Source organism: Phacochoerus africanus, chromosome 4, assembly GCF_016906955.1.
Source record: "Phacochoerus africanus isolate WHEZ1 chromosome 4, ROS_Pafr_v1, whole genome shotgun sequence".
NCBI classification, from domain to species: domain Eukaryota; kingdom Metazoa; phylum Chordata; class Mammalia; order Artiodactyla; family Suidae; genus Phacochoerus; species Phacochoerus africanus.
The window spans coordinates 74,268,017-74,292,540 of record NC_062547.1 but is presented as its reverse complement, the minus strand read 5'-3'; the positions used below and the strand labels follow the sequence as shown (position 1 = coordinate 74,292,540).

Here is a 24,524-nt window from a genome sequence, read left to right as displayed (position 1 = left end):
AGAGCACTAGACTCTCGGGAAGGCCCCTGGGAGACATGCTCATGCACCAAGAATGGAGCTTAAGGAATGGGTCGGCCAAGCTCATCACCCATGCCGTCAGCTTGCTGGCCAGTGGGGGAACCTTTCGTTCCTCACCAGAGGTGCTCAGAGACCTGGGCAGACGTCCGCTGGACATGGGGAACTCCAGGTGAGAGGACTGGCGTGCATGCCCTTCCCCAGAGGCCAGCCCCCTCTCCCCTCCCACTCCAGGGGCAGCTACCGCTGCGATGGCTCCCTCGCTGCCCCTCCCCCTGATCGTGCTTGGCGCACTTCTTGGCTGAACTGGCTTGGCCAGGCAAATATTTGTTTTAGGGAAATCTAAACACAGCCACGGTGACCCAGGTCTAGAAGAGCTGGGGTTGTCTAGGGAGGCCTGAAGTGAGGCCAGCCTGCGTGAGCAGGCCAGCCCCCCTTTCCTGTGAGGGCACCGAATGGGCAAAGCAATCCCTCCTCCTCCGGGATTAGTAGCTTTAGGGGCACAAGTCCGTGTTCCTTTGTTAGTAAGGAAGTTGAAACAGTTACACCCCCCCGTCCCCAGGCGGGACAGAGGAGGCCGAGGGACGGCTTCAAAGGAGTCATGGACACACTGGTGCTCCCTCTTCACGTGGGTGCCTTAAGACTCCCAGAGGGTTTTACCTCTTGCCAACCTGAGACCCCACAGAGTGACCACCACAGGACAAAGGACCCCTGCCCACTCTGAGAGGCAAGGGGAGAAAGATGGGAGGAGGTACCCACGGCTTCTGAGCAACTGCTGCGGGCTGATTCTCTGAGTTTCCTTTCCAGGTTGGCTTCCCGCCACGCCCCCTGTTCTAACCCAGCCAGGCTGGGGGGCAGAGCTGCCCACTCCCAGCTCCCCTGACAGTGGCTCTGAAGATGGAGAACCACAAGCCAGTAGAGCCTTTGGCCCCTTGGGTCAAATAATGCAAACCCTGGGAGGACAGGAACATTGCCGAAGGTCACACAGGTAGGTCCTGGCCTGTCGCAAAGCTGTGTCTCATCCTTAGGGTGGCAGCGGCCACAGTGGGACCGGCAGAGCACTGCAACCCCCATGGCCCCACAAGCTGCTGGCAAGAGGCCTGGAGAACCAAGCCAGGGGATGTCCTCTAACCCACCAAGCTTCCCGCCCCCCCGCCCAAGTCTGCTGCCACACTTCATGAGCCACGTGCTCATGGCAGAAAAACTAGACCATGGCCTCCAGGGCTCCCACAGGGGAGCCCATAAGCTGAGAGCCTGGCAGAAGCACTCATAAAATCTCATGGCTTATTTCCACAGCAAAGAACCATAAAAATGACCTTGCCTCCAATCAGCACAGAGAGCCCAAGAAGCAAAAATCCGATCCAGGAGACGAGAAACGAAATGCAACATCAGGAGAAACTTCTAGGAATCTTCTGGATGTCACCAGGCAGCCTGAGAGCCCGGACAGGCCAAGGCTTGCCGCTATACCCGAACCCTCCACTCGCCTCTCCCCCCGCCAGCGGCAGGGAGAGGCGCAGGGAGAGGAACAGGTGAACGAAATGCTGCCCTTCCGAAGGCAGCCTGCGCCAGCCCATCTCACCCGGCGCCAGCTGCGGCTTGGCTTCTTGAGTCAAGGGTTTACACAGCTGGGGAAATGCAAGTGGATTCCAAGCCACTTAGGCCACATCCACCTACACTTTCCTTCTGCCAATTGGTAGGATGCCTCCCAGCTGTGACACTGCCAGCCCACAGCTCGGGAGCGGCCGGCCAGTCACTGTTAAGGTCAGGGGGCATTCTGTGATTTCTCTGTCTGAGCTGGAGCTTCATGAGCTGGGACCACCCACCCTCAGGGGGGCAGGTGATGAGGGAAGCAGGGCAGAAGGTAAGAAGGAAGTGCACATCCTCAGCATGGGCTGCAGGCTGGGAGAGTTCAGGCCGACCATGGAGTGATAAAGGCAGGAACTCGCCGCGCCCCTGCAGGCAGGGGTCCCCGGAAATGGCCAGCCACCCCCTGCCCCATGGGGCCGCCCGGCACCACCTGGCCTCCAGCTCCTACAACCAGTCTCACACAGTCCGTGTGCAGCCCAGGCGGTACACACCCGGGACCTAGAGCACATGAGAAAGGAGACTTGGGCCCCATCCCTAACCGACCCCCCAACGCAGAGACACGGCCCGTTTTCAGAACCTGCGTCTGGGAAATCACCGAGTTTAATAACATCAGCCCCGTCTTCCAGGACCAGGACCTTCTTCCATTCTCTTCCCACCTCCCCGACTGCTTGTGCTCACGAAAAGCAGAGTCTGAGCATCAGAAAATTAATGGTGAGATAGATCAGCTCTATCAAGGAATTCCTGTGGCCTCTTCATCTCGCGCCAGGCCCCACATGTGGGATTTACGAGCACCTTGGGCCTTGTGTGGATAATTACGTGTAATCCTCACTGCAACCTCACTGACCCAGCCTGTGTCAACAATGCCACAGCTGAGAAATCCCACACTGGCCCACATAGAACAGCCAGGATGGCTCCTTGGGGAAATGCAGGAACACGAGGACGGCGAAGGGGCCTGCCCAGACCTAAGACTCCACTGGAAATTTGGGAACTAATGCAACATCCCCACTGCCCAAGGCGCCCAAGGTGTGCCCCTTACCTTCTCCAACGTCCTGTGTTCGCGTTGTCCAGCCGCAGTTTCTTAACCTTCCGCATTAACCACTCGGCTGACCTCTGGGTGGGTGAGCCTGCTGGTGGAGAGATGCAGGGCTGCTGCTCTCACAGTGTAGGGGTGCAAGCCCTGGCCTCGCTCCCTGCTCCCATTCCTCGAGGCAGCCCTCCCGCCCATGGGGCACTCCCAAAGCCAAGGGCATTCTCATGAGGCAGATGGTTCAGGCCCTGCCCTGAAATTCCAAAGGCTGCCAGGCATTTGCCAGAAATCAAGCCACTCTCCCAAGGGGAAAAGCCCTGAGAAGACGGGAGTTTCAAATGAGTCAGGGGATGCCACTCACAGGCTCTTGCTGGAAATCAAGTAAACCCAAATTCCCTACTGTGGTTGCTCCCTGATGGCCCTCCTGATCCCACCTCTCCCCCATCCTTGACCATGATTTCCAGCCACAATGGCCTTAACCTCCCCTTACACACTGACTCCCTCTCACCTCAGGGCCTTTGCACTTACCAGTCCCTCTACCTGGAACACCTCTGCCCTTTGTGTTTTTTCTTTTTTTTTTTTTTAGGGCCACACTTGCAGCATATGGAGGTTCCCAGGCTAGGAAGGGGTCCGGTCAGAGCTGTAGCCACCAGCCTATGTCACAGCATCGCCAGATCCAAGCCACACCTGCAACCTACACCACAGCTCACAGCAATGCCAGATCCTTAACCCACTGAGGGAGGCCAGGGATCGAACCTGTGTCCTCATGGATACTAGTCAGATTCATTTCCGCTGAGCCACGACGGGAACTCCTGCCCTGCTTTTTGTATGACACGGTCCCTCTTATCCTTTGTATCCCCATATCACCTCTTCAGGGATCCTTCCTGGCATGCAACGCAGTTTTGACCTTGTCACCCCCATTGCAATGCCTGGCCTTTCTGCACAGCACTCAGTGTAGGACAGTAGTTCTCAATGGAGGTGATTCCTCTCATCCCAGAGGACGCTTGATGTCTGTAGGTATTTTTGGTTGGGGTGAGGGGGTTGCTACTGGCATCCAGTGGGTGGGGCCAGGGATGCCACCAAACACCTCCAGTGCCCACAATGGCCCCACCCCTGAGGAGGATCCGGCCACAATGTCAGCAGTGCCCAGGGGAAGAAACTCTGTGTTTATTGTTTGGGGAAAAAAACCTGAGTTAGATCCTTAGGCTCACACTAGATACCAAAACAAACAAACAAACAAACCCAGTGGTTCAGATGGTGTGAACCTGGGTGGTGTCTGTGAGTTGCCTCCTCTCCCTCCCTCTGGTTCGTATCTAAATGGGTGCAGCATCCTGGGACCTTTATAGGTCAGATGGTTATGGAACAGAGAGTCTTTTGGGGGTTAGTGGAACCCCCTAATCCAGGGGGTCTCAATGGAGGCCAGCTCTGGCCCCCAGCGGACATTTTTGGTTGTCACAACTGGGAGGCAGGTGGCAGGCATCTGCCTGGTGGAGACCAGGGATGCTGCTAAGCGCCCCACAGTAAGCAGGATGGCCCCCAACTACAAAGAATAATCTGGCCTCAAATATCACTAGTGCTGAAGCTGAGAACTCTTCTCTGGGTGGGTGAGCAGCCCCCCACAACAGGATGTCTGCTTCACAGAGGCAGGTGCTTATCTGTTCCCACTGTGGCCCCGGCACACAGGCAGCACTCCTTAGACACCTCAGGTGGAATGAAAGAGTCCCTGTCCTGAGGCGAATGCTGTCTAAAGTCAAAGGGAACCCTGGTAACTTCTTGGTGAGACAGATGCCCAGATGTTCTGAGAAAAATAAAGCAGCGCCTGGTCCCAGGACAGAGTTCTTATGGAAGAAGTGAAACAAAATATCACCACAAAGAAGCACTGATTTCACTCTCAGTCCAGTGGTGAAAACTGAGGGCTCTAGTATCAGAGAGATCTGGGTTCAAATCCTGACTCTGCCACTACTGGGTTATGTGACCTTGGAGAAACCACCTAACCTCTCTGTGCCTCAACTTCCCCACCTACAAAATGGAACTACAGTGCCTATGCCTAAGGCTACTCTGAGAGTTAAAGGAGACTGCACAGCTAAAACAGCTGACAGAGCAGAAACTACAGGGCAGCTAACACTGTCATCTAAAAAAGTTGCTTAAAATTACACCAAGGGGGAGTTCCTACTGTGGTGCAGTGGGTTAAGGATCTGGCATTGCTACTATGGCTTGGATTCAATCCCTGGCCTGGAAACTTCCATATGTGGCCAGTGGCCATTAAAAAAAAAAAAAAAAGTTACACTAAAGTTGCTTTTAAGAGCCAGAATCCACACCATCTGCAGATTGAGTGCCAGGCACAGTGTTAGGGGTGCGAGGTGCAGGCACACATCGGCCAAATCCAGCTGGAAATCAGCAGGCCCTCCTTTTTCTCCCCCAGTCCTTCAGGGGCAGCTAGAGTGGGATGCTGAAGAGAAAGAAAACTCCAGCAAGAGCACACAAAGCTGCCTCCACTGGGCTGGCTCCCCCACCAACTGTCCCCAAGGGCAGTGACCCCAGGACTGCAGGAAACCACTTCTTGCCAAATGCTGTATTCTAAAGCAGGCAAATGAATCCCACCAGCCCACACCTGGCCTTCCTGGCCACCTCGCCCCAGCACCACTGACCTTCTAAAGGGTCCAGAAAGCCTCCATTCCGGCTGCAGATGTGACACAGACCTTAACAGAGTAAATGTGCCATTAACGGGGCAACTTAATGGAGAGACTGGCTAACCACTCACTCTCCTTCCATTCAGGAGTCCTCAAGGGTCGGGCCTGATTCTCTGTACCCAGTATATCCTAATGATGCCTCACAGCCCTGCAGTGCCGTCTGCATGTCCTGAACCATACCCTACATGCATGACCAGCCACTGGGCCCAATTCGCCCAGGATTCAGCAGGGCACTACAGGGATTGGTGACTACAGGGCACCCCTCCTGGGCTTAAGTCCCAGCTCCTGGAAAGATTTGTTCCCGTGGTCAAAGCAAGTGACTTCCTGGAGTGGGGGCAGGCGGAGATGGGGGCGGTGGAGAGTCAAAGGGAACTAGCTGGATCAAAGGGAACTAGCCGCTTCTGATGGCTTAGCTGCTACATGGATGGGAAAGTGTCAAGACTGGGCTAAGCCTATGTAGGAAAAGGTGGGTGGCTGGAGAGGCCTGGGAGGGAAGCTGAGAGAAGGGGCTGGACCTTGTGAGGATGCGGGTGAGGAGGCCAAGCGTTGGGGAGGGGTGAAAAGGTGGGGGTCAGGACGCAGGTCAGGGAGGTGGCCTCTGTTCTCAGATAGGTAGTATGTGTTTGCATGGGGAGGGGGAGAAGACGGGGCCCTCCACAGCCTGCAGGGAAAGGAAGGTGTTACCAGGTGCGGCACCCCCGGAAGGAGCCAGAGCTAGGTGGCCTGGGCAGCAAAGGGATGGGAGAGGAAGTCGGGTCGGGCCGGGCCGGGCCGAGAAGAGGCTGAGAGGTCGCGCGGCAAGCGGACGGGTCGAGCGGGGAAGATGGGATGAAGAGAGGCGGGGACTGGAGGAACCGCGAGTCTGGTCAATGGCGGGGCCAGAGTGCGCGGACCGGGGCAGAGGGCACCCGTCAGGCGGGTGAATGGAGAGTCCAGGGTTGAGGCTCAGGCGGGCCCGGTCAATGGTGGGTTCAGGGTCGCGGCCGGGGCCGGACGGGGCGCGGGGACGCAGCTCACCAGGGCTCGGGGCCGGTGCAGGGCGGCGGCCGGGCTGGGCAAGGTGTCCCGGGGCCAGCGGCACCTCAAGCTCGGGGCTCCATGCCCGGGACTGCGGCCCCGGAAGTGGCGGGTGCGGGGGACAGCAGAGGCGGCGGACACTGGGGTACCCGGCAGCTCAGGCCCCTTTGACCCGGAAGTCGAGCGGCCCAGGCGGCGGCCTGGGATTGGCCACCGCTCGGCCGGCACCAAAGAGGCCGGAGCACTGGGGGGGGACACGCCAGCATGCCCCTGCATCAAATGGAGTGAAACGTCCCTTGGGTTGCTCCTTCCTGTGCCGGGAGAGCTATTAAAGAGAAAGACACCCCCTCAAGTAACTTGGTATCACCCAAGTAAACGTAATACTTCTACTAAAGAAACCTAAGAAAACGTCGTCTCGTTGTCGCGTTGGTGGTATAGTGGTTAGCATAGCTGCCTTCCAAGCAGTTGACCCGGGTTCGATTCCCGGCCAACGCACGTAGTCAAATAGCTTTTCCTTTTTTCCCTGCTCTTACGGTCCATTTAAAACTTTCTGATAAAACGTATAGCTAGTATTTGTACTACTTTGCAATAACTTATAAAATCCCATATCTACAAAGACTAGAGAAATTAAAAAAAGAGCATAGAACCTGAATTTCTACTGCAGTTATTTTGAAGCAAATTTTAAAATTCTATAATAAAGAAATGATAAAGGGAATGTTTCCACCCGGGATCAAATAAGGGACCTTTGATGTGTTAGGCGAACGTGATAACCGCTACGCTAAAGAAACCAATATGGGTCGTATTTTTTTGGGCTTATTATAGACAACGTTACAGGACTTGTTACATTATAGCTCCCAATATGAACATTTGGTTCTGTCAGCCCAGGTGATTCTCGTTCTTTCTGAATATCCATCCCTCCGCTTGACGCGGTTGGAAGCTGGAAAAACACAGAATAAAAAAATCTAATAACCCCCATTCCCAACGCGCGCGCGCGCGCGCGCGCACACGCACACACACACACACACACACACACACGCACACACACACACACACACACACACGATTAAAACAGTCCAAGACAAAAACTGTTCACAAATCCATCCTGAGGGCAAACAATGTTTCTTTAGTTTGTCTCATGCATAGATTCTTTATTTAAACTCTTACCTGTATACAAATATACAAATATTAACTATGTTGCTTCAGCCCAAACCACTTTCTACGAGAAAGAAAGGTCTTTCTGTAAAAGACCTGTAAAGGACATTAGGTACAACTAATTTGGAAGGGGAAGGAAAAAAAAAATCTCGACATAGAAGATGATGAAAATGACTTTTCATCTCATAACCCAAAGTTAACTCAGTTTAGGCCAGTCTGTTTTTTTGTTGGTTTTTTGTTTTTTTTAAGAGAGATAGGAGGAAGGGAAATGGTAAGAATTTAGGATCAAGCCTAAAAATAATAAATAATGGAGAGGGTGTGGAGAAAAGGGAGCCCTCCTCTACTATTGCTGGGAATGTAAACTGGTGCAGCCACTATAGAGAACAGCATGGGATTTCCTCAAAAAAACTGAAAGTAGAGCTACCATCTTGCAATCTGAAAACCTGCATATGGTCATATGTCATGAGAAAATCATAATCTGAAAAGATAAATGCACCCCAATGTTCACAGTAGCACTATGTACAATAGCCAAGACATAGAACCAACCTATTAGACTAATAAGATGTGGGGGAGTTCCTGTTGTGGCTCACAGTAGGAAAACAACAAGTATCCATGATTACGCAGGTTTGATCCCTGGCCTTGCTCAGTGGGTTAAGCATCTGGCGGTGCGTGAGCTGCGATGTAGATCACAGATGCGGCTTGGATCTAGCCTTGCTGTGTCTGTGTTGTAGGCCAGCAGCTGCAGCTCCAATTCCATCCCTAGCCTGGGAACTTCCATATGCCATCAATGTGGCCCTAAAAAGCCAAAAAAAAAAAAAAAGTGGTATACGAGTTCTGGCTGCATTGCAGTGGGTTAAAATCTGACTGCAGCAGCATGGTCACTGCGGAGGCTCAGGTTTCATCCCTGGACAGCATAGTGGGTTAAAGGATCCTGCAGTAGGTGGCAGCTGTGGCTCAAATTCAATCCCTGGCCCAGATTCAATGTGGTATATATAGACAATGGAATATTAGCCATGAAAAGAATGAAATACTGCCATTTGCAGTTTCATGGGTAGACTAGAGATTATCATACTAAGTAAGCCAGATACAGAAAGAGAAATGTCATATAATATCTCTTTTATGTGGAATCTAAAAAAATATAAAACAGGGTTAAGGATCTGGCGTTGCTGTGAGCTGAGTTATAGGTTGCAGACATGGCTTGAGACCTGTGCGTCGCTGTGGCTGTGGTGTAGGCCGGCAGCTATAGCTCCAATTTGACTGCTAGCCTGGGAACCTCCATATGCCGAGGGTGCAGCCTTAAAAAGCAAAAAAGAAAAAAAAAGAATTTAGGGGACTCCCCCATTGTGGCTCAGCACTAATGAAACTGACTAGTGTCCATGAGGATGTGGTTCAATCCCTGGCTCCACCACTCAGTGGGTTAAGGATCTTGTGTTGCCATGAGCTGTTGTGTAGATCAAAGACGCGGCTCGGATCTGCCATTGCTGTGGCTGTGGCATAGGGCAGCAGCTGCAGCTCCAATTCCACCCCAGCCTGGGAACTTCCATATGCCACAGGTGCTGCCCTAAAAAAAAGTTAGGATTGGATTGCTGTAAAGTCCACTTTTTTCCCCTACAGGGTCAGTATTAGGGTGAAGAGAGTGAGACACTGACTTCAGGTCAAAAATTAGGGTGGCTCCAAAAAAAACCCCCCAATAATCAAAATGAATGATATTTGAACGCACTATTCTAAAATATCAAGCAATCCCAGACCAGGGCAGTGGGTTAAGGATCCAGCAGTAGCTGGCATAGGTTGCACCTGCGGCTGGAATTCTAGCCCCCCCCTCCCCCCAGCCCGGGAACTTCCATATTCTGCAGGTGCGGCTGTTAAAAAAAAAAAGAAAAAAAAAAATCAGGCTAATGGCAAAAAGCAACCCCATAGCGAACAAAATACTAAAATCTTCAATCAGGACAGGTTTTGACAAGGTCTTACTGAGTCATGTTGGAATCTGAGGCAAAAGCAAAAATATTGTCCCTATGTGTCCGTTTTTACGTTTTGTTTTTTGGTTTATTTGTGTTTGTCAAGCATTTGTCGTGGGGAAGTTCCCAGGCCAGGGGCAGGGATCAAACCCCATTCCATAGCAGTAACCAGAGCCACAGCACTGACTACCAGCTGGATTCTTTACCGCTGAGCCACACAGGAACACCGCCCTCTATGTATTTATAATGGCAATCCCCCCCCCTCCCCAGAACATTGTTGAAAATATTGACACTTAAAAGTAGATATATTAGGAGTTCCCTTCATGACTCAGTGGTTAACAAGCCCAACTAGGATCCACGAGGATGAGGGTTCGATCCCTGGCCTTGCTCAGTGGGTTAAGATTTCAGTGTTGCCATGAGCTGTGGTGTAGGTTGCCAGTGTGGCTCGGATCCAACATGGCTGTGGTTGTGGCAGTAGGCTGGCAGCTGAAGCTCTGATTGGACCCCTAGCCTGGGAACTTTCATATACCGCAAGTGCAGCCCTAAAAAGAAAAAAAAGTAGGTAATTAAAATTCACAAGCTTTTTACTTTTCTGTGTTTAATGGAAGCAGAAATATCAATAATATTTTCAGTAAATGCTTTGGGGGATTAAAAATTTTTAATTACAAAAAACATTAAGAAGGAGACAGTTTTCCTTTTGCCTCAGGTCCCAACACAGCTCAGCAGGGCACTGTGACACTGTAATCTATCTTCTGTATCAGTTTCCTACTACTGCTGTGACAAATTACCACCAACATTGGCTGAAAAGAACACAATTTTATCATCTTCACTTCTAGAGGTCGGAAGTCCAAAAATTGGTGCTAGAGAGCTAAAATCAAAGTTTTGACTGGGCTGCATCCCTTCCAGAGGCTTTGATCCTTGAGAATCCAAGAGAAATGGTTCCCGGCCTTTTCCAGCTTCTAAAGGCTGCCCACACTCCTTGGCTCACGGCCGCATATCACTTCAGCTTCTGGTTCTGTCTTCACATTTCCTTCTTTGATTTTGATTTTCTTGCCTTCTTCTCACGAGGACTCCTTTGATTATACATCAACCCCACCCAGATAATGCAAAATAAGCTCCCATCTCAAAATCCTTAACTGAATCCCACCTGCAAAGTCCCTTGTGCCATGGAAGGGAGCATCTTCCCAGATTTTAGGTGTTAGGATGTAGACATTGTGGGGGCCATTATTCTGCTGACCACACCTTCCTTTGTCATTAAACATTCTTATGTGATATTCTTTTTGACAACTGTATATTATTCCACACATCCATCCATTTATCAAATAAGTATTTACTGACCCCTTACTCTGTGAACAGGCAAGGGGAATGATGAGGCAGAAGTCAGGCCAGCCTGGAGCTGGCCATGAGTGAGCTGATCTGAGGAATATTTAGAACCCAGTGTTGGCCAGACCTACCACTTTGCCGCCACTAAAAGAGCTGTAATCAAGAAAAACAATAACAACTGTTGAGGAGAGTGTGGAGAAACTGGAACCCTCAGACTTTGCATGTAGGAGGGAAAAATGAGGCAGGTGCTGTGGAAAGCCATCAGGAAGTTCCTCAAATGGTTAAATGGATTATCTGAGGCTGCAATTCTACCCCTAGGTATCAACCCAAGAGAACCGAAACCATACATCCATATTAAAAAAAAAACCCTGTACACATACATCCATAGCAGCAGGGTTCACAATAGCCAAATCTGGAAACAACCCAAGTGTCCACTAATGGATGGATGGTTACATACAGTGTGGTCCAACCAGACAATGGAATATTATTCAGCCATAAAAAGGGAAAATGTATTGGTGACTTCATGTTAAGTCCAGAGGTCACTTCTCTGTCCTCCTCCCCCTTGGCAGCATGTGATCCAACCACTGCCTCCCCCTGGGAACTTTTCAAGGTTCTCAGGCCTTTCTTCTCCCCACCCCCCGGTGGCCTCCTGACTCTGAGGTCTCTAACCCCATCTACACCCCAATGATGCCTACAGTCCTGTCTCTAGCCCAGGCCTCCCCTGAGCACCAGACATGGGTCCAACTGCCCTTGGAAGTCTCCACCTGAAGGGCTCATGCGGCTCTCCCACTTATTGTGGCCCTAACTGAGCTCCCTATCTTCCCCACCCTGCTTGCTAAGCACTGACTGTGTGTGTCTCCCCAAAGTTTATATGTTCAACCTACCCCCCAGTGTGATGTATTAGGAGGCGAAGCTTTTGGGAGGTGATTCAGACATGAGGGTGAGGGTGGAGTCCTCATGAATGAGACTGGTGCCCTTAGAAGAGAGACCCCCAAAGGTCCCTCGCCCCTTCCTCCAATAGGGGCACAGCAAGAAGACATCATGTATGGGAGTTCCCGTTGTGGCTCAGTATCCATGAGCATACAGGTTTGATCCCCCTGGCCTTGCTCATTGGGTTAAAGATCTGGCATTGCCGTGAGCTATGGTGCAGGCTGCAGAAGCAGCTTGGATCCTTCATTGCTGTGGCTATGGTGTAGGTCAGCAGCTGCAGCACCAATTCGGAGAACTTCCATATGCTGCAGGTGTGGCCCTAACCCACCGAGCAAGGTCAGGGATTGAACCTGCAACTTTAACCCACTGAGCAAGGCCAGGGATCGAACCTGCAACCTCATGGTTCCTAGTCGGATTCGTTAACCACTGCGCCACGACGGGAACTCCCTGAGCTTCTATTTTGGAAACCATTCCAAACCTACAGAGAAGCTTACGAGATAGTACAATCAAGGCTCTAATACCAAACCTCTTTTCTACTACAGCTCATTAAAAGAATGGAGCCCCCTGATCTCAGGGGAGTTAGGGAGAGAGCAGAGCAGATGTGCTGATGAGGAAAAAAAATTTAAAGTTCAAAAGAGCTGGAGTTTCCGCTGTGGCTCAGTGGAAACGAATCTGACTAGTATCCGTAAGGATGCAGGTTTGATCCCTGCCCTTGCTTAGTGGGTTAAGGATCCGGCGTTGCTGTGAGCTGTGGTGTAGCTCACAGATGCGGCTCAGATCCCACGTTGCTGTGGCTCTGGCCTAGGCCGGCAGCTACAGCTCCGATTCAACCCCTAGCCTGGGAACCTCCACATGCCACGGGTTTGGCCCTTAAAAGACAAAAAAAAGTAAAGTTAAAAAGAGCTAACGACAGGTGGGTTTCTGCTTGGGCAGATAAGTGAAAATAGACCTGCTTCAGAAACCGCTAGAATCATATAGGCAAAGGTAATTTCTGGTAGTAACTAGACTAGACTGCCTTCCACATAGATGACATTCAAGGTCATCAAGATAAGCTAAAAATAAAAGAAAAGCCTTCGGATCTTTTTCAGAGGGTGAGAGAGAGCTTCGTTTTTTACAGCATTCCCTTGTGCACTGCTGAATTTGGATGAGCCATGTTGTCGTAATTAAAACCGATTATAAACACGGTAAGAGTATAGGATATTTGCTTTCAGTCTCTTCAAAGCAATAAGTCATTTCTGATACAGTTGATTTCTTCTGTGAATGATATCATCTTTTCAATTAAACATTACTTGACGGAGTTCCCTGGTGGCTCACTGGGTTAGGAATATGGCATTTTCAGAGTTCCTGCTGTGGCACAGCAGAAACGAATCCACCTAGTTTCCATGAGGATGTGAGTTCAACCCCCGGCCTAACGCAGTGGGTCTGGGATCAGGCATTGCCATGAGCTGTAGTTTTGGTCACAGACGTGGCTCAGATCCTGCATTGCTCTGTCTGTGGGGCAGGCCAGCAGCTGTAGCTCCGATTTGACCCCTAGCCCGAGAATTTCCATATGCTGTGGAGGCAATACTAAAAATTTGATAGTGAACTACCAGTTAACTAGTAGTTAAATAATGATAGTTAGGTTGCTGAGTCCTGCACTAGGTCTTTTAATTTCTTCTTTATCATAACCCACTTTTATTGGGGGGAGTCAAGATTCCTATCATGCCCATTTTATAGATGGGAAAACTAAGGCTTGGTGATTTAACTTACCTAAGAAGCTGTGTAGTGGAGAAGTATGGGGGGAGAGAGAGAGAGATTCATTTCATAAAAAACCTCACTCACTCCATTCCCATTCTGGTCTCCTGAAGCACAGCTATTTCAATACAAATAATTTTTTAATTTTATTTTTGTCTTTTGTCTTCTTAGGGCCACACCCACGGCATATGGAGGTTCCCAGGCTAGGGGTCTAATTGGAGTTGTGGCTGCCAGCCTACACCACAGCCACAGCAACGCCATATCCAGAGCTGCATCTGTGATCTACACCACAGCTCATGGCAACACTGGATCCTTAACCCACTGAGTGAGGCCAGGGATTGAACCTATAATCTCACGGTTCCTAGTCAGATTTGTTTCTGCTGCGCCACGATGGGAATTCCAACACAAAGAATTTTTGCTATTGAGAAATACTTTTAAGTTAAACTGTTTATTCCCTTGGTGTCAGAACCACAATAATCATGTTTGAATGAATCAATTCTGTGATTGATTACCTGGAGAGGTTTTCAGTGGCTGGGAACTCCCGTCTGCTTTATATTTGCAATCTTTTTTGGTTTGCCTATTTTGGTCTTTTTAGGGCCACGTCCATGGCATATGGAAATTCTCCATCCAGGGGTCTAATCAGAGGAGCTGCCAGCCCACATCACAGCCACAGCAAAGCAGGATCCGTAACCCACTGAGTGAGGCCAGGGATGGAACCCACCTCCTCATGGATACTAGTTGGGTTCCTTACGCCTGAGCCACAATGGGAACTCCCTATCTTTGAGATCTCCATTGATTTATAAAATAATGCCTTTGTCTGCAGCCCATGCTGGAGTTCCTCATCAACATACACACAACTCCTGGCATTCGGCAGGGGGTCCTACAATTCTGTCTCACACACCACCATCACCACGACTGTAACAATAGACAACACTAATGAAAGACCGCCTGGGCGCTGGGTGCCCTGCTCATGTATTTCACCCCAACAACTACACTGTGAAGTGTGATCTTAATTCTATTTTATAGACAGGGAAACTGAGGCCAGAAGGAATGAAGCCAGCTGGGGCATGGGCATTTTAACCCTGGCATTTTGACTCCGGAAGACACATCTCTAAACCTTTCCACAGCTAACCTATAAATGTAGAAAGGGCGTTCTCAATCAAGAGATGATGACAAAGTCGGCTTATTTTTATCTCGGGCATGCAGGAATGGTAGAGAAAAACAGCAGAAGCCCTGGGCTGTTGGCAGAAGCTGCAGGAGGGGGAGCCTTGGCGCGGGGGTGGGGGCCCCCGCTTGGATGAGATCTGCCTCCCCCCTCACCTCTTCGTTCCATCTCTGCCGCCCACTTCCCTGCATCTCCAGGGCCCTTTGCAGTTGAGGGATATTCTTAGCTCTGCACAACAGACCCGCACTGTCTGAAGGCTAAATGTAGGAGGGGATGGGACATGGCTGATGTAACTCTCTCTTCCCCAACAGACACAGACACACACACAGACACACACACACACACACACACACACACACACACAAGGGGCCTGCTGGAATTTCCCCAGGACTGGGTTTCTCTCTCATTCTCTCAGGCAGCCTGATGAACTCAGCCCCACTCTGTGACATGGGGCAGGTAGCTTTCCCTTTCTGAGCCTCAACTTCCTCATCTGTGAAATGGGGATGATAAGCATAGTGATATCTCGTGGAAGGTAATGGGAGGATTAAATAAAATAAGGGCCAGAGTTTCCTGGTGGTTAAGAATCCAGCATTGTCACTGCTGTGGCTCTGGCCACTGCTACAGTGTGAGTTCAATCCCTGGCCCTGGGACTCCTGCATGCCTTGGGTACAGGCAAAAAAAAAAAAAAAAAAATGGGGGTTATAATAGCACCTGCCTCCTGGGGTTGTTCTGAGTCTTTTTTTTTTGTCTTTTGTCTTTTTAGGGCCACACCTGCGGCATATGGAGGTTCCCAGGCTAAGGGTCGAATCAGAGCTATAGCCACCAGCCTATGCCACAGCCACAGCAATGCTAGATCTGAGCTGCCTCTGAGACCTACACCACAGTTCATGGCAACTCGGGATCCTTAACCTGATCACAAGGCCAGGGATGGAACCTGCAACCTCATGGTTCCTAGTCGGATTAGTTTCTGCTGCACTGCGGTGGGAACTCCTGTTCTGAGTCTTAAATGGCTCACAGCAGTAATGCACAGAAAGGGTTCCTCCTCTCGGATCCTTGAGTGAGTCAGTGGTGCCCTTTCTCCTCCTGCTCAGCCTGGCCCCCTCCCCAGTTGTCCTCTGACCTTTGTCCTCTGACCTGTCCCCACTCAGGTAAAGAAATACTTTGGTTTTCAGACTGTCCCTTCAAACACCTTGCTGTTTCTGCTTTTCCCCAAGCTTGGTCTACCATTTCCACCACTGGTCTGTCCACAGCACACTACCTGTGGTGTTCGGGAAAAGACATAAATTGTGTGAATGAAGGAAGGAAGGAAGGAAGGAAAAGGTCATGTCTTTCTTCTAGAAATTTCTTTCCTTTGAGGATGATCAACTTGCCCAAGAGTCTCTCATATTCACTCAAAGTTCATCCCCTAAGCTAAGTTCACCCCCTCAACCAAGCTCATTCCCCTAAATTATGATTGCCTAGTGGTTAGCCACACAGCATTGGACCCAGAGGCCTCAGTTATAATCTCAGCCTTGCCACTTAGTTGCTGTGTGACATCAGATATGCTAGTGACCCCCTCTGTGCTTCAGGGAAACATGAAGAGGGTTTTTTTGTTTGTTTGTTTTGTCTTTTTAGGGCTGTACCCACGGCATATGGAGGTTCCCAGGCTAGGGGATGAATCAGAGCTGCAGCTGTCGGCCCACACCACAGCCACAGCAATGAGGAATCCAAGCTCCTCTGGGACCTACACGGCAGCTCATAGCAACTCTGGATCCTTAACCCACTGAGCGAGGCCAGGGTGGTTTAATGTCAGGGTCAGTGTTAATTTATGTGTTAACTTGACTGACCCACAGGGAGGGGAGGGCTGGGAGGGCTGGGAGGGCTGCCCATCTAGGAGGCCCACAGTCCCTTGCAAGAGTCACAAACCTTGACCTTGAATTGGGGGGCGGGGAGTAAAGAGAAAGACAGGAAGACTGTGGCTGGGTTAACAAGACTGTGTCTCTAGGACACTGGAGGGGAGGAGGATGATTTGAGCAGCCTGCTGCCCCTACCCCCATCCCCACAGTGTAGAGGAAACAGGTAGGCACCAGTTCCTATAGCAGGGGCCACTGCCATAACCATTTCCTAGATGGTAAAACTGAGGCTTGGCAGGCCTTTCTGTTTTCCTGCCCTTTCCTGGCTCGGGGAAGAGAAAGAAGTCGCCGGCTGGGGGAGGGTGGAAGCAGGATGCAGGCTGATGAGACAAAGCAGGGTTGGGGTCTGTTTATTAGCTCTAATCACTGTCTCCTGGGCTGAATTAGACCAAATTACAGCAGCCCGTCCTTAAGGACAGCGGGCTCCCAGCATTGTCTGCGGGAGTGCAGGCGGCTGGGGGGGCCGGCTCTCCACAATGCGGCCCCCCAATTAGCCAGGCGGGAGACAGAGAGAGCTTCGGGCCAGCCCCACCGCAGGGCTGTGCAGCGTCCCAATGAATTCAGCTCCACGAAAGCCAATTAAATACCGCAGGGGGCCCAAGTGGGCTGCAGGGGAATGGGGGGGGGAGGGTGGAGGAAGAAGGGAGGGGGAGGGGAGAGAGGAGTCGAGGGCACCTGAGCTGGGGTTGTCAAGCCCACGGAGACTTGTGTGGATAGACGTGCTGCTGTGGGGGCAGCTGGGCCCCCCTTACCCCCGCAAAGCACAGGAGGGACAAAGTTTTGTCCTTAGCCACATCTGTCCGTCCCCTCCCCTCCCAGGCTGATTAGGGGTAGACAGAGACGCCTAAGGGATCCAGAGGGGCAACAGGCCTCTTAGGGGTAAAGTACACAGACACTTTACCCCTAAGGAAGGGCTACACACACACACACACACACACACACACACACACACACACACCCCAATGGCTTGCTCCCCCCACCCCCACCTCTGGAATCTGAACAGGTAGCTGGCTTTCCCTCTTCGGCCACTCATGGTGTCCACTCCTCCAAGTGGAGAGGTGGGGGTAGGAAAGACCCTCCCATGGGTAGGCAGGCCAGGCCTCCTGGAAGCCCTCCAGGATTGCTGCAGGCCCCTCTCTGGGGATTCCTCAACTTCTGTGCCCTCCCCTCCTCCCTTCTCTGACTGCCCCTCACCCCCCCTCCCCTCGATGAGCCCCACCTCTGAAGAGCCCCCTCCCCTTTTCTGAGCCACTCTCTGATCTCCCCTCCCTCTGCTTGAGCCCCCTTCCCCACTCTGAGTCCCCTCTCCTCCCTGAGCCCCTTCCCCCCACCTCCTCTTGAGCTCCCCTCCCCCAGCCTCCTTCCCTGGGGACCTGGGAGTGGGCATCCTCAGATGGGCCTGGCTGGAGAGGCCCTATGATTCTTCCTCCACCAGGTTTTTGGGGCCCATTCCCAGCGTCAGAGCAGCTGCTTATGGGTCTGCTGTCCATGCTTGGGTGAGATGGGGTGGGGGCTGCCAATTGGGAATACGCTGTGGCTGTCAGCCATGGAATAGGTGGTCCTCCTGGGATTCATTTTGTGTGTGGGGCGGGGTGGGGGGGGGAACTCTGATGTGAATGAGTGTGTGTGAAGCATAAGCTGCTGCCATGGGGACCCTGCCCCCAGGAGCTGCCTTCTGTACCCACGCTCACCCTTTCCCCCACAGCACCTGCTGCCAGGGAGACGCAGAGATGGAGACTCAGTGACAGGAGACAGAGAGACTTGGGAAAAAGCTGGGGGACCCAGAGTTGGGGGTGGGGGGAGAGGAGGGAGGATGCTAGGATTTGCCCTAGGGCCAGAGAGCTGCACCCATGCAGGGCCTCTCTCACGCGCATGTACACACACGCTGGTGCATCACAGTGCCTTGCCCACGTGTTTGCCCAGGTGTGCCTGGGTTTGGGGTCTTGCAGCTTTCTTCCCTGCCCCGATCCATATTGGGGTTCCACGCTCTCAAAGGTGGTCCCCCGGCTGTGCGCTTACAGAGCACCCGCTGGGACCATCATCAGTTTGTCTCCATCTGCCTCCAATGATCTTTATCTCTGTTTCTCTTTCTCTGCGCTCTCTGTGGCTCTTTTTACTTCCACCCTGTCTCTGTCTTTCCCCATCTCTGGCCCCCTGTCCTGAGCCCCTGACTTCAGATTGTGGGAGCCAGTGGTCACAGGAGGTGACATTCAAGCACACACTTGTGTAATAAGCAGCAGCCGCATGACTATCGGGAGGTGGGGTTGGAGCCAGATGACCTGGCTTCAAATATAGCCCAAATGGCCTCAATGCTCCATGCCTTTTCTTCCCCATCTATAAAATGGGTATAATAAGAGTACCTGGAATTCCTGTCATGACTCAGCAAGTTAAGGATCTGACGTCTTCTCTGTGAAGAAGTAGGTTCGATCCCTGACCTTGCTCAGTGGGTTAAGAATCTGGTGTTGCTGCAAGGTACAGGATAGGTCATAGACGCGGCTCAGATCCAGTGTTGCTGTGGCTCTGGTGTAGGCTGGCAGCTATAGCTCCGATTCAACCTCTAGCCTGGGAACTTCCATATGCTTCGGGTCTGACCCTAAAAAGAAAAAAAAAAAAAAAAAGAGTTCCTGTATCTAAAGGATGTCAGGAGGGAGAGGCAGTCCATACAGACAGGCTCTTTGGAGTAGCCTGAATGCCTGCTATACAGTGAGCGCTCACCTCGCTGTTGTCCTCAATCTAATTATTATGAGTTTGATCTTCTTGGTGATGGGACTCGTGTTAAGATTTCAGGTGAGAGGACAGACTTACCATTTTGAAAGATGTCCTTGGAGCCCTCTGGGGGCCTGGAATGTTCCATACAAACAGCTGGATAATGGGTACACACGTATAATCTCTCAGTGCACCGAGCACGGGAGATTGGTCTGCTGCTCTTGTGTAGGTGAGATCTCCATCAAAAGCAGAAGAAATACCATGAAAGGTCCCTCTGGTGACTTCATACAAAGAGTCTGGGGGGCAGCAGGGAGGGAGGTGGAACAAAGGCCTCTAGACTCCCAGTGTCCCTGCCCTGCTTGGCTGCCTTTGTATCCCTATCCTAAGCCTGGCTGCGAGTTGAAAGTATCAGAAAGGCACAGCGCAGAGGCCTGGAGCCTTGAAGACTGACTCCCTCCCTGGCAGTGTCACCAGTGATCGGGGGCCAGCTGTCCACATGCCCCATCTCCCACAGGCTCTGCCCCCTCAGCCCAGATCCTGGGCCCCATCCTGGCCAGAATGGCGAGGCATAGAGCCCTTAGGGCATCAGCCTGTAGAAAGTGAGTGAAGGGTCTTTCTTTCTGTCTTTTTTTTTTCTTTTCTTTTCTGGCTGCCCCGTAGCATATGGAGTTCCCTGGCCAGGGATCAGATCCGAGCCATACTTGGGACCTAAGCCACAGCTCTGTCAGTGCCAGATCCTTAACCCACTGTGCCAGGATGGGGATCCAACCTACGTCGCAGTGCTCCCAAAATGCTGCTGATCCCATTAAATCACAGCAGGAATTCCTCCTTCCTGCCTTTTTGAGTCTAAAAAGCTAACCCTATGTAGTGGGTTCAAGGTATCCCCCCAGATTCACAGCCACTGAAGCCTCCAAATGTCACCTGATTTGGAAATAGGGTCTTTGCAGATAGAATTAGTTAAGATGAGGTCGTGCTAGGTTTGGGGCCCCTAGATCCGATGACTGGTGTCCTTATAAGAGGAGGGAGACACCCAGGGAGACAAAGGAGAAGGTGATGGTGAGATGGAGGCAGAGATTGGAGAGATAAATCTACATACCAAGGAATACCCAGGATTTCGGGCAACCACCAGAAGCCAGGAGAGAGGCAGTTTTTCCCCCAAAGCCTCCAGCAGGAAGTGACCCTGCTGACACCTTGATTTAGGATTTCTGGTCTCCAGAACCATGACAGGAGAAATTTCTATTGTTTTAAGCCACCGAGTTTAGGGCAATTTTTTACAGCAGCTGAAGGAAATGAATGCACCTTCCATTATCTTATCCCTAAAGTCGTGGATATCTGTTAGAATCTTTAGAAAACAGGAGCTCCCGTCGCGGTTCAGCGGAAACAAATCTGACTAGTATCCATGAGGACGTAGGTTTGATCCCTGGCCTCCTTCAGTGGGTTAAGGATCTGGCGTTGCCATGAGCTGTGGTGTAGGTCGCAGAAACAGCTCAGATCTGGTATTGCTGTGACTGTGGTGTAGGCTGGCAGCTACAACTCCAATTAGACCCCTAGCTTGGGAACCTCCATATGCCGTGGATGTAGCCCTAAAAAGATAACCAAAAAAAAAAAAAAAAAAGAATCTCTTTAGAAATATAGGTTGGTTTAGAAATTAATATTTTTTTGGCTGCTTGCAGAAGTTTCCAGGCCAGGGATTGAACCCATGCCATAGCAGTGACCCAAGCCATGGGAGTAACGACACTGGACCACTAACCTGCTGCACCACAAGGGAACTCCTCATTGTAGCCATTTTTAATTGTACAGTTCTGTGGTTCGTGATATAATAAAATGCAATTCTCACGCTAACTACCTGGATTTAAGGCAGACGCCATAAGTTAAGGGCCCAGTCTCCAAAAAACTATCTTCACTTCAGATGCATTCACCAACCAGGAAGATCTGCTGAGATTTGGTGCCAGAGTTTTTATTGCAGTTTCATTACATAGGTATGATTGATCAAGTCATTGGCCATGAGATTGAACTCAATTTCTAGCCTGACCTGTCCTTCAAGGTTAGGTTGACAGTTAATCATAAGGTCAGTGTTTCCTGCTGATCCGTCCCCATCCTGAGTTACCTCATTTGCATAAACTCAGGTGCAGTCAAGCCTCACCGTGAACAACTGACCCTCTTTTTTTTTTTTTTTTTTGTCTTTTTGCTATTTCTTTGGGCCGCTCCTGCGGCATATGGAGATTCCCAGGCTAGGGGTCCAATCGGAGCTGTAGCCACCGGCCTACACCAGAGCCACAGCAACGCGGGATCCAAGCCACGTCTGCAACCTACGCCACAGCTCATGGCAACGCCGGATTGTTAACCCACCGAGCAAGGGCAGGGATCGAACCCGCAACCTCATGGTTCCTAGTCGGATTCGTTAACCACTGCGCCACGACGGGAACTCCTGACCCTCTTATTGATTGGGGAAAATCCAAGGATTATAGAGGTTATCTCCCTGGAACCTGGGACAAAGACCTGGGATACGTGCTCTGTAAAACAACAGTTGATTACAAATGAAGCTGCTGTGAATATGCATGTAAAACAAGTCTTTGTAGGAATATAAATTCCCTCTTCCCTTTGGTAAATATCTAGGAATAGAAAGGCTGGGTCATGGCATTTTAACAGCATTTGATTATGGGAACTTTCAAACACAAAAGAAAAAAGAATAGGAAGTTCCACTCCCCACCCCCTCATTTTTGTAGCCCTCCCCAGACACTACATCTCATTCGCAAATATTTGAATGGTCTCTAAAATATAAGGACTCTTTCAAAAAAGTATAATCCTAACATCATCACCACTCTTTCAAAAACTAGGAATAGTCTTTAATAAAATTAGTAGCATGGACTAGTAGCTTGTCAGGGCTCATAACATTTTTGCACAATTGGTTTGTTCAAATAGCCCACATGTGGTGCTAGAATTCATTTTTTTCTTCCTATTTTTTCTCATCTAAAAGAATATTCACCGAAAAGTTACCCTGTGGGGAGCAGAATTAGGAGTAACGGCTATTTTCTTCTTCTTATCGATGGTAATAATAACCATTAAAATTTATTTTTATTTTTATTTATTTATTTTTTGGTCTTTTCTGTTTTTTCAGGGCCGTTTTCAGGGCCGCTCCTGTGGCATATGGAGGTCCCCAGGCTAGGGGTCCAATCGGAGCTGTTGCTGCTGTCCTACAGCACAGCCACAGCCATGCCAGATCCGAGCCACGTCTGCGACCCATACCACAGCTCACAGTAACACGAGAGCTCACAGCAATGCCGGATCCCCAACCCACTGAGCGAGGCCAGGGATCGAACCCGCAACCTCACGATTCCTAGTCGGATTCGTTTCCACTGTACCACGACAGGAACTCCTAAATTTATTTTTAAAATATGCTTACCTTGGAATTCCCTTGTGGCTTAACAAGTTAAGGATTTGGCATTGTCACTGCTGTGGTGCGGGTTCGATTCCTAGCCTGAGAACTCTTCCACATGCCTAGGGTGCAGTCAAAAAAAAAAAAAAAAAAAGCAAATGGCTGGATTCCATTTGTAGAAGACTCCAGAAAGTGCTAGCTCACCTATAGTGACAGTTAACAGGTCAGTGGTTGCCTGGGGTCAGGGAGGGGTAGGAGGGAGGGATGACCGAGAGATGACAAAGGGATAGTAGGAAACTTTAGGGGGTAACAGACGTGTTCACTATCTATATGGTGGTGATGGCTTCATGGATGTCAATGCCTAGCAAACTGTATGCTTTAAATGTGTGCAGCTCATTCTATGTCAATTATACCCCAATATAGCTGTTTTAAAATGTATTATCTGGGAGTTCCTGCTGTGGCTCAGTGGTAATGAACCCAACTAGGACCCAAGAGGATGTGGATTTGATCCCTGGCTTGCTCAGTGGGTTAAGTGTCTGGTGTTGCCCTGAGCTGTGTTGTAGGTCACAGACATGGTTCAGATCCTGTGTTGCAGTGACTGTGGTGTAGGCCGGTGGCTGTAGCTCCAATTTAACCCTTAGCCTGGAAACTTCCATATGCCGAAGGTTCAGCCCTAAAAAGACTTATGCAAAATAATAATAATAACAATAAATAAAATGTATTATCTATTCTTTCTTTGTCCATCAATAAATTATTTATTGAGCACTGGCTGTGTGCCAGTCCCTCTTTTTGGAGCTGGGGGACACAGCCGTGAACCAGAGAGACCAAGACCCCTGTCCATGTGTTATTTTAGTTGAGGAATACAGACAACAATAACGAAATTTAGGAGTTCCCGTCATGGCGCAGTGGTTAATGAATCCGACTAGGAACCATGAGGTTGCGGGTTCGGTCCCTGGCCTTGCTCATTGGGTTGAGGATCTGGCGTTGCCGTGAGCTGTGGTGTAGGTCGCAGACTCGGCTCGGATCCTGCGTTGCTGTGGCTCTGGTGTAGGCTGGTGGCCGCAGCTCTGGTTGGACCCCTAGCCTGGGAACCTCCATGTGCTGCAGGAGCAGCCCAAGAAATGGCAAAAAAAAAAAATTAATTTAAATATATATTCTCTAGATATTCGATCCTCATTATTTGCAGATTTGGTATATGCAAAATCATCTCATTGCTAACATTTATTTGTAACTGCAAAATGAATACATCTGGCTTGCACAGTCATTCATGGACATATGCAGCATAGTGAAAAAATATGTTTTCCCTGTTGAGGCAATGCCCTTGCCTCTGATTTCAGCTCAGACTATCAATGTGTCCTTTTCAGGGTGTTTTGAATGTCGTGGGTTTTTGCATTGGTGGTGGTGGGGGTGGTGGTGATCTGGCTGTCTAAAATGGCCCCCAAGCATTGTGCTGAAGTGCTGTCTAGTGTCCTAAGCTTATGGGGAAAATGCATGTGTTAGATGAGCTTCATTCAGGCATGAGTCATACCGTGAGGCTGGTTGGGAGTTCAATGCTAATAAATAGGCAATTTATAGTAAATGAGGAGTCCTTCAACAGAAACACACTTAAACAAGGCTATGTACTGACTCAAAATTGATTTTTGATGAAAATCTTATGACCAGAAGCTTGCAGGAACCTAAGTCCATATTCCTCCTAGGAGCAGTGGTCCAGCATTGGCCAGATCAGTGTTTGTGGTGAATTTGTACAGAACCCCTACAAATAAGTAGAATCAACTGTCACACAACGGGTAGGAGTAAGTGAAGGGAGAAAAATTGAGACCAGGCAAGATGTACTTTTTAGAGGGTTTCAGGGAAGATCCATTTGTGTGGAGGAAATGAATGAGTTGTGTGGGTCTCTAGAGAAAGGCAAAGGCCCTGACGGATGTATATGTGATTCAAACACGTGTCAAAAGAAT

The 24,524-nt window shown here is 50.2% G+C and overlaps 1 protein-coding gene and 1 non-coding gene across 8 annotated transcripts in view; one reads left to right on the top strand and one right to left on the bottom strand.

Moving 5' to 3' along the window:
• DPP9 (dipeptidyl peptidase 9) overlaps nucleotides 1-6,502 on the bottom strand; it is a 44,496-nt gene extending 37,994 nt beyond the window's left edge. For 4 of the 7 annotated variants that reach the window (XM_047777431.1, XM_047777435.1, XM_047777436.1 and 1 more), the window contains exons 1-3: nucleotides 6,337-6,502; nucleotides 5,278-5,328; nucleotides 2,639-2,729 (exon numbers count right to left, since the gene is read on the bottom strand). In XM_047777431.1, coding sequence (XP_047633387.1) covers nucleotides 2,639-2,694 — 56 coding nt within the window. In that variant the 5' untranslated portion in view covers nucleotides 2,695-2,729; nucleotides 5,278-5,328; nucleotides 6,337-6,502. The remainder of the gene's footprint in view (nucleotides 1-2,638; nucleotides 2,730-5,277; nucleotides 5,329-6,336) is intronic. The other 3 variants (XM_047777432.1, XM_047777433.1, XM_047777434.1) reach the window with 3 other exon arrangements.
• Nucleotides 6,503-6,759: 257 nt separating this feature from the next.
• TRNAG-UCC (transfer RNA glycine (anticodon UCC)) lies at nucleotides 6,760-6,831 on the top strand. The gene has a single exon. It is a non-coding gene; the product is annotated as a tRNA-Gly (tRNA).
• Nucleotides 6,832-24,524: the final 17,693 nt, after the last annotated feature.